Source organism: Meleagris gallopavo, chromosome 17, assembly GCF_905368555.1.
Source record: "Meleagris gallopavo chromosome 17, MGAL_WU_HG_1.1, whole genome shotgun sequence".
Lineage (NCBI taxonomy): Eukaryota > Metazoa > Chordata > Aves > Galliformes > Phasianidae > Meleagris > Meleagris gallopavo.
The window spans coordinates 6270128-6280233 of NC_139420.1; the positions used below are offsets into that span (position 1 = coordinate 6270128).

The following is a 10106-nucleotide window of genomic DNA, read 5'->3' on the forward strand; positions in this document are numbered from 1 at the left end:
TGCTGGCTCCTCCAGTGCACAGCCTTGCAGCCCAGTTCCACGAAGCCACATTATTCATCTGCCCAGGGTGGTCACCATGTCCTTGCTGCCAGGGGCAGGAGAAATGCTGCAGGGAAGCCCCGGGATTGCTGTGCTGCTGGCTATAGGAAGTTTTGTAACCTGAGCTTTGTTTTTTCCTGGGCTGAGAGTGAAATTCAACCTGTCCCCGTGGCATTTGGCTCTGCTATGGAAGGGGGAGGGAGTCTCTGAGCCTGTACCTGCCCAGCACAAACATGCGTGATTTCTGAGCAGGCATCTGGCCTCTGTACCTCCTAACATCTCATCTTGCAACAGGTAGAATCCTCACCAGCCATTGCAGGGCTGAAGGTTTGAGGCTGCCTTCAGCCTCATGCATGCCTCCATTTTAGCATTGCTGGGTTTGTCTGCTAAGCCCCAGGGAAAGAAAGGGATGTGCTCAAGTTGAGCAAAAATAAATGTATTAAGCCAGAGATGTCACTTAAGCCCCATGTCATTGGTTGTCCATCCAGGTGTCAGCAGAAGTCATGCATAGGACAGCTGGGAGCACAGTGAGAGCTTAGTGCAAGTGTATTTTGGAGGTTAAATACTCCTTTCTTACTGATGTTGATGGTAACTTCAGAATATTTCTGTGGCACGTTAATTTTTCTGGACCTAAGTATGATGAATTCACATGAGTCATGCAAAACAGCAGAAAAGATCTTTAACCATTGTTAAGAGCAATTTTTGCCAAGCATTCATTTGCATGCAGTGAGTAACCATCCTGCTGTGAGAGTGCTACACTGGCATTGATTCACTTGCCCTATATGCAATAGGGTTTTTTTTAGATTCCTGAGTGCCACTAAGGGCAGCCTGTCCAGGTAAGCAGAGGTCCCCGTGAGACGTGCATCTGCAGTGCATGCGTGCCTTGGCTGTGCTGTCCCACCTGTGCCACGGGTCCAGCTGTGGGCTCTGCCGGCCAGAACCAAACTGAAGCAAAATGAACTGAGCTGTGCCCAACGGAGCCACATGGGTCCAAAATGAACTGAACCAACGTGGGCCGATGCAAACGGGCAGACCCGAAGCCGGGCCGAGCCGCGCCGACACGGGACGGAGCCGAGGGGGGAGGCGTGGCGGGGCGGAGCGGGACCGGGCAGCGCCGGGGGCGGGCGGAGCGGCACGGCGGAGCGGGTCTGGGAGCGGCGCAGCGATGTTGCGGGTGGCGGGGTTCGCTTCTCGGCTCTGCCGCGGCCCGGCCCGGCAGCTCTCGGCCGCCGCCGCTTCCCCCATCCCCGCACCCAACCCGAGCCCAGAGATCGCCTACAACAAGGTACGGCCGGGCCGCGAGCCGCGGGCTGCGCGGGGAGGCGGAGAGCTCCGAGGCCCGGGAGCGGCGCGGGCAGCCCGGCTTCGGCCCGCTTGGCGAAGCGCGGCCCCGGGGCGGAACGGCCGGACGCGGGGCGCGCCGCGGGGAGGAGGCCCGGATCGGCGCTGCTCTGCGTGGGAAGCCCGTGTCGGTGGGGAGGAGCTGCTGTGCCTGAGAACTGAGTTCTCTGCTACACGGGGTGCCTGAAACGGGCCGATCGGGGCAGTGCTGCAGCAGCTCTGGCGCTGGGGTGTGTATGAGCGCTGCCCGAAGCCTTGTCCCGCTGTCCCGAGGCTCCCCGTGTCCCCGCTCAGCTCCAGCCGGGCCGACAAGCGCTGGGAGGACCCAGCAGGGCAGGAACCGCTGCCGATCCACGAGCCGTTTGCTGGGATTCGGATTCTTTTTGCCGACTCGAGGCTGTCTTTTATTGCGCACTTCTAGGCTGACATATCTCCTCCCTATCAGTGCCATTTTGGAGTCCTCACGAACCATGTCTCTTTAATTAAACAGCCCGTTAATATGCCATCGAACAAATAAAGCTCATACCGATTCCTCCGAGGTTTGGATCTAAAGTTTAACACCGATTTGCTCACTTCATTCCAGATCTTCATAAATAACGAATGGCACGATGCAGTCAGTAAGAAAACCTTCCCTACTATCAATCCAGCAACAGGAGAAGTTATTTGCCAGGTTGCTGAGGGCGATAAGGTAAATGTTCTGTTGATGAGATCCAGTTGCTAACTGAGCTCCCTCCTACAGCCCTGCCACGTGCCGTGTTTGCAGTAATAAATGTTGGATCTACATCAGTATTATTATCTAGTGCTGTTTGCGCCCTTCCTTGACTACAGCTCCCATAAAGATCCTCTGGGTTTGCCTCAGGCCAGTGGCTGGGAGGTCTGGGAGCAGTTGTGGGTGGGTGTTGCTGTGGGTGCTATGGCAGGAATGTGATCCAGTCACAGCATGGGAGGAGACAAAGGGTTTGCATTCACCTGGGCTGCTCTATTGTGCTGTACTGTGTAGTGGGAGACCATCCCCAGCCCAAGGAAACTTAAGAGAGAGTGATACAACTGTTCCATGAGTTAGGTGAGGCCCTCCTAGGAGTCTGGCAGAGCAAAGGTTCTGCTTCCCAGCGATGTGGGGCATCCTACAGCCTGGATGCTTGTCTGTATTCCCCAAGGGGGAGGTGAGCAAAGGAAGCCCTGTTGTTGTTTGCTTATCCATGGCGGAGCAGCTTGTCTTTCAGCAAGCCGGAACAGAAAACCAACTAGAAACAAATGACAGTCCTGACAGGACAGAATGATGGATTTGAGGTATATGATCAAGGAAAAACATACTGGTGAAATCTAATGCTGAAAGTGTCAAAAGCAGACTTCTAGACCTTTTCCTTGCCCTATGCAAGGATGTAAATATCAACCTGGCAGATGACATCTTGGAAATAACTTGACAATGTTTGCACTCCACGCAGCAGAAATAACAGAGCATAAGCACAGGTGGTGGCTGTGCAGCTGCTGCACCCATCTGTTCAGCTCCCCCATCCCCAGGGATGCAGGCAGCAGGAAAGCTGTGCGCAGAGGCTGCATTGCTGCATGGCACTGCCTGGGCTGATGCTTGGGATGAGTGGTCCTGGGGCTGCAGCCTGTGAGCTCTACAGCTCCAGGATTGATGTGTGCCTTGCAATGGTTCATTCAGCTGAAGTCCTTGTCCCAGAAAGGCGGTCACTAGCAGCCGCTGGTGCCATGTTTTCTCCAGGAGTCCAGGAAGGGCTTTAGTTGTATTCTGGGAAGGAAGGTGGGAGCTGGTTACCCTTTTCTCATGCTCTTGTCTGAACTCCTCTACAGGCAGATGTGGACAAGGCTGTTAAGGCAGCCAGGGCTGCTTTCCAGCTGGGCTCACCTTGGAGGAGGATGGATGCTTCGCACCGGGGGAAGCTGCTGAATCGTCTTGCTGACCTTATTGAGAGAGACCGAGCGCATCTGGCAGTATGTATTGCATCCTGGGGCAAAGGAGGCACAGATGGGTGGTTTGTATCCATAAGGTGTGGTGAGGATTTTAGCCATAGCGAAAACTGAGAGACCTACAAAGGACAGGAAGGGAAACAGTTTGGGGAAGCTGAAAGCTAACAGGCCAACATGCAGAACTGATCCAAATAGCAAACTGAGAACCAAATCTGAATCTATATGTGTGATTTTCCCCATCTCACTGTATTTGTAGGCACTTGAAACTCTGGATAATGGCAAACCTTACTCTATTGCCTACTTGGTGGATCTGGACATGGTCGTCAAATGCCTCAGGTGGGTGTGGAGGCTACAGTGACAGCACGGTAACTCTTCCAGCCCCCCATTCCTGCCCAGCTGGCCTGTGGTGGTTGAACCTCTGCACACAGAGAGATTTACTGACTGAGGCACTGTGGCTGACAAGGCTGGAGCTGACCTTTCAGTCTGTTTCTGTTTTCCTTCCTTTTTCTTTTTTTCTTTTTTTTTTTGTAATTAAGAATGAAACTGTAATTCTTGTAACTTCCCAGAGGGCTTTTGTTTTATGTATATTCAGGATTTGCATGGATAAAGGGATCTGTAATGCAGTACACAAATGACAAAATATACACCGTGCAAATCTCTGGCAAATGCAAGAGACAAATGTTTGTATTTATTGTCCATTTTTATAATCACCTTCCTGGGAAATCCCTGTGTTAGAATGTGCTTTATGAAGTGACTGAAGACAGGAGGAAACCAAACAGCTGAAGGAACATTTATTATTTTCTAGTGACCAGAGACTTGTTTGAAATTCACTGACCAAAACTTTATTCTTGCCAGGTACTTTGCAGGCTGGTCTGATAAATTCCATGGCAAAACCATCCCTTTAGATGGAGACTTCTTCTGTTACACCAGACATGAGCCAGTGGGAGTTTGTGGACAGATAATCCCAGTGAGTGAAATGTATCAGTAGGTCCTGTGGCATTTCAGGAATTTGGCGTTACGATGAGTTGTCTTAAAATGCAGGTTATTATCTGTTGTGCTAAGCTCAGCTTCCTTCTGATGGTAAAAACAAAGTTACACTTGCACCAGCTGGGAGGGCTGTTACTTTGAAAACACAACAGGTTGATTTCATGGGCTATGTGTAACATTTACTTTGTATTTCCTGCTGCTGCAAATGAAAAAAGAACACAAACCTCTTTATAGGAGTTGTCCAGCTCAGAGGCACCGTTCAGACTTCTGATTCCAGTGCTAGGAAGTAGTCTGTGTGATGAGGAAATAGAGCTAGCATGCGCAATTCCATTTTATGTAACGAATCTCTTCTCTGTAACTGGTAGCAAGCACAGCAACAAGGCCAAATGGATGCCAGGTCCACAGACAGTGATATCTGCTTACAGGATACCTGCTTACTGACTGCTGCCTGCATTTTGTATTTGCGTGCTTTTTGTATTTGCATTGTGCAAGAGCTCAACACGAACACCTCACAAGTCTGCAAGCCCTGCTCTGCCATTACAAAGGCTTTCTTTCAAAACACCTCGAAAGAGAAATGTAAAGGCTAAACAGATCATAAAGATTAATTACAAAAGAGTTGTGGTATTGCAGTAGCACTGAGAGGCTTCACAGTTCAGAGTACAATTTTCCTGGACAAGCAGAAGGCAGTGCCTGAAAAGGAGCCCAACGCAGCTGAGCAGGTTGGGGAGGATAAGGAAGTGCTTCCATAAGTGCTGCACCTGCAGATCTGAATGAAGCTCACTAGTTACTTACTCATTACCTGGCAACTTTCAGACTCAGACCAGACAATGTTTCTGTTTTCTAGTGGAACTTCCCGCTGTTGATGCAAGCATGGAAACTTGGGCCTGCCTTGGCTACCGGGAATGTGGTCGTGATGAAAGTGGCAGAGCAAACCCCTCTGAGTGCTCTCTATGTAGCTAATCTGATCAAAGAGGTGAGAGAAGAGGCTGGGTTCTTTGGGCTGACTCACCATCACTGCTGGAGTTCAGGGTAATAAGCCCAGTTGATGAGCTACAGAGGACATGTGACAGGGACAGAGAAGCGTTGACTGATGTGAAGGAAGAATGAATTGTCTCAGATATCCTAGCATTTGTTTTAGCAAAAAACAAATAACCAAACACCCTCATCTCCATACATGTGAGTGCAGAGGGCATCCTCGATTTAGGGAAGGACTCTGAAGTTAAAGTAAGTAACAACTGTTGCGTGATTAGAAAGCAAAAATACATTTCCAAGCTACATCTGAGATACAGGGTGGGGAGAATTGTCCTGGTTCTCACAAACTGAACATTGAAACTGAAGTCCTGGGAAATGAAAGTGAGAGAGGAAATGCTGTTCTCTTGGAGGCATATTGGAGCTAACAGATGAGTGTATGTGTCATCTTTGATCCTGCAGGCTGGATTCCCACCAGGCGTGGTGAACATCATCCCTGGATATGGGCCCACTGCAGGAGCTGCTATCTCTGCCCACATGGATGTAGATAAAGTGGCCTTCACTGGCTCCACAGAGGTAAAGGAAGACAAATCTTTAAGCCTTTGGGACATAAAGAGCATTTAATTACTGTAAAACATCTTTTGTACAAAACACTGGAGGGCATTGCCTTCTACAGCTTCCTTTGAAAAGTACAGCTGATTTCAGGGTGTGACACTTTACTTTACTTGACTCCTTTTAGGTGCTTTGTTTTAGAACATTTAGGTGCTTTAGAATACTTACTATTGTTTTCCTTGTACTGGAGGTGAAATTCTGGGCAGATCTCAGTTGTTCCCCCAAAAGCCCTAAGAATAAAGGGATTACTATTAAACTGCTGATGGAAATCTAAAACCAGCTGCCCTGCCAGGTGCTGCTGTATGCTGGAGCTAATCCCTAATACCTCTTCTTCTCATGATGCAGGTTGGGCACCTGATCAAGAAAGCTGCAGCAGAGAGTAACCTAAAAAGGGTGACACTGGAGCTCGGAGGAAAGAGTCCGAATATAATCATGTCTGATGCTGACAGTAAGCACCTGCTAGCATTAATACTTGATCTGTACCTTTCACATTGGCTTGCTGCGAGCAGAGCTAGAGGAAAAGAAACCCCTCCTATGTTGTGTGATGCTCCAGCTCTGACACCACCTGGCTGTGAACAATAATTATTCAGACAAGTCACTTGGGTTGGTTTTATTTATTTACTTTTTTCTCTCCTCTCCTCAATTCCAGTGGACTGGGCTGTGGATCAAGCCCACTTTGCCCTCTTCTTCAACCAAGGGCAGTGCTGCTGTGCAGGATCCCGAACTTATGTCCAAGAGGATATATATAATGAGTTTGTGGAGAGGAGTGTTGAGAAGGCCAAGTCCAGGGTGGTTGGAAACCCATTTGACTTTAAAACTGAGCAGGGACCTCAGGTGAGAGCGGGAAATGTCTTGAGCCATTATCTCATGAAATAACCCAATCTCGAGTAACTGTGCATCACTAGGTTAGAATGAAAGATATCCTCCAGTCTCCTCATTAATCTCCTTTGAACTGTGCCCATTATCTCCTTGTGCAGGAGGAAGAAGTTAATTAACCGTTCTGATTATTCCAACCCCCCCACTTGAAAGAAGCATTTAAAAATTATCATCTCTCTTTGAAGCCAGCCTGGCAGTCTGTTGAAATGAGGAAGTGATAGAGCACAGCTGCATGCAGAGCAGGTCGCAGCTACATCCCTTTTTTTACCCCTGACAAATATCAAACTGATCTGCCTGTCCTGACGGCTCTTAGGTGGATGAAGAGCAGTTTAAGAAGATCCTTGGTTACATCAGTACTGGGAAGCGTGAAGGAGCCAAACTGCTGTGTGGTGGCAACCCTGCTGCAGAGCGTGGTTATTTCGTCCAGCCAACTGTCTTTGGTGACGTGCAGGACAACATGACGATTGCCAGAGAGGAGGTGAGGCCTGCAGCACCTGTCAGTTTCTCTCTACTTTGTCCTTCTGCACCCTCTGATGCAAAATGATCCATGCCTACAAACACCAGACACTCATTAACTGAGAACAGAAATGGAAATGTGGCACTTAGGAAGTTAACACAGCAAACTTCACGCTGCGTAATGACACGCTGGGTGCTTTGTAATATGGGAAGTGGCCACATAGATACTTTGAATTTAGCATCCTGTGTAACTTCTAACGTACACGTGTAACTCCAGTGTCAACAACAGAGCCTCTCCTGAGATCAATTTACAGACTTTTGTCATGTGATCTGTTTGGATTATGCAGATATTTGGGCCTGTCATGCAGATTATGAAGTTCAAAACAATTGAGGAAATAATTGAGAGAGCAAATAACTCCAAGTATGGTCTAGCAGCAGCAGTCTTTACAAAGGACATTGACAAGGCAAACTACGTGTCTCAGGCCCTGCGAGCTGGAACAGTCTGGTAAGCCTTGTCACTTCCTTCTCCTTAAACTGCTGGAAGCTTCCTTGTGCTCTCATTTCCCATCAAGCTTGCTGTTTGATAGCCTACGTCTGCTTTGGATCCTCACAGAATGTAATGTCAGACCTTCAGCTGCAACGCTGATTTTTGGTAAAATTTAGCTATGTTAAGCTTCTGTTCTCCCACTGTGAATTAGCAAATGGGGTGAGGGGAAAAGAAGCTCAGTGCTGCAGCTGACAGTCAGCAGCTGCTACGGGGCTCTGGTGCCAGCAGTGATCAGACCATCAAGCACATCTATACAATCTGGGCTGTGCCACTGATACTATTCTGTATTCTGAGGCCATGCTGAAGATTATGCCAAAGTCAGTACTTTGCCACAGTTCACTGTTTTAGCACAGGGAATTTTGGAGACCCAACATCTCACATTTCATTTATTTAATGATATTGAGCAAACCTTGTATCATTATTTTTTTAGTCACACCTCCTTCAGAGTTTTGCGTAGCAACCCAGACACTTGGTTATGTGATGCAAGACGTGAGTTAATTTCATTGTGTTCTTTTTCCTGGTCAATGAAGATAAAGTTCCAGTACTGAGTAACTCTGTTGACTAAGATAACTAACAAATATGGAAATTGTGCCCAGAAATTCAGCCATCCCTCTGCTGTAAACAGACATTTGCTGTGAAAGAGCTCTTGCATTACCCTACAGGGGTAAACAAGAGGTTCTTAACTCCTGGTTTCCTTTTCAGGGTAAACTGCTATAATGTGTTTGGTGCACAAGCTCCATTTGGTGGCTACAAGGCATCTGGGAATGGGCGAGAGCTGGGAGAATATGGTCTGGAGGCATACCTGGAGGTGAAAAATGTGAGTATTCCTGTATCTGAGTATCTCCCAACCTTCTGCTGTAACACCAAATTGTCTTTATATGTATTGGTATAGGCTGGCCAGGGAGCTGCAGTTCTTTCCAGTACTTCAAACAAACTTGGAGCTGCACGTGTGAAATAACCACAAACAAAACTCTGTGTAACTGTATTTAAAACAGAAAGCCAGTCCTGTTTTATACAGCTGAAAAAAGCAAGGATGTGTGACCTGACTGATAGGTTACCAGTTGTCTGCACCACTTGGCAGTCTAGCTGTCCCTCCCTGTAAATAATGCAGATGTGTTGGCTCCTCTGCGAGCTTACTTTGTAGAGACCAGAGAGAGCCTCTGCTGGGGGTGCATGTCAGTTTATGTGGGTATAAACTTGTAGTTGCACTCATCACTTAAGAGGGGGAATTTGAGCAGTGAACACCAACCCTTAATGCCAGTATCCCAAGTTGACACACCCTCAGTTCCCCGAGGCTGGGGAAGCATTCCAAGCTTTGGGCAATCCTGTTGGTGCAGAATGAGCAACTTCCCATAAGGCAAGGCAGATGGGCTGTTCCATTGCCTGCCTCCAGCTGCAACGTCTCAATTGTGACAAGGCTCTTGGCAAATGACAAGCATGCTACTCACCATCAAAGTGTATAATGGTTCAGGGCTTCCAGCATGCGACTGGCAGGGAGCTCATGTGCTGTAGGAGCTCCAGGTGACGACAAACAAGCGTGCCCATTCCCATCCCTCCACTGAGTTAGAGAGACCCCAGAACTGAGGTGCTCCCAGGCAGCAACACACCGACCACTGGTTCACCCCAGGGAGATGCTGCTGCCTCCCAGCCCTCAAGTGAACATAACCAAACACAGTCTGCAAGAAAGTAGCACGTAACTTTTGTTTTCTCTAGGTGACAATCAAAATTCCACAGAAGAACTCTTAAAGGACAGCAGCCTCCACGTGCTTGGAAACACCTATGCAGCTTCATGAGATACAAAGCAAGAAAACCTCTTCCTCTAACACACAAAACAGAAAATACATAGCTCTGCATTAAGAAACTATTCTTTACAAGGTGCCTGAAAGAGCTTTTCTTAAAAATCTTACTGAGCTTTGTCTTTTTAAAATACCAAATACAATTACTTGAGCACTAACGTGGTACATGGCCGCACTCCTGTTGCATCTGTAGCTGACAAACGCATTCCCAGCCCTACCGCCAAAACCATTTAGCTGGGGCTCATAACAGTTCTGTGGAAGCCAACAGCTGCTCTCGGCGTGCTGCTGTGCGTTACCCCATCAGACGAGGCGCGGAGCTGCGCAGGGCTCTGCAGCGCGGCCTGAGGGGACGTGAGGTGAACGGCTGAGGCACGGGCTGCCTCTCAGCTGCTCCCCCCGCTCTCGTTTTGTACCTGCTCGCAATAAATACTTTTGTCTCAGTAACGCTGACCTTACCTTCTCTCGGAGCGTTTTGTAATAGCAGTGCAAGCAGAGACTCGAGCACAAGGACGATTTTGTGCTGCCTTCCCTTCCCTTTCCTTCGTCCT

The 10106-nt window shown here is 48.4% G+C and overlaps 1 protein-coding gene across 1 annotated transcript; it reads left to right on the forward strand.

The window, feature by feature from the left end:
- Positions 1 to 1126: 1126 nt before the first annotated feature.
- ALDH2 (aldehyde dehydrogenase 2 family member) lies at positions 1127 to 10002 on the forward strand. Its single transcript, XM_085238758.1, has 13 exons — positions 1127 to 1324; positions 1964 to 2068; positions 3199 to 3339; positions 3572 to 3651; positions 4171 to 4282; positions 5147 to 5275; positions 5734 to 5847; positions 6229 to 6331; positions 6533 to 6717; positions 7073 to 7237; positions 7563 to 7720; positions 8465 to 8579; positions 9476 to 10002. The coding sequence occupies exons 1-13, from the start codon at positions 1205 to 1207 to the stop codon at positions 9506 to 9508; spliced, it is 1560 nt and encodes a 519-aa protein (XP_085094884.1). The 5' UTR covers positions 1127 to 1204; the 3' UTR covers positions 9509 to 10002.
- The last annotated feature ends 104 nt before the right edge of the window (positions 10003 to 10106 follow it).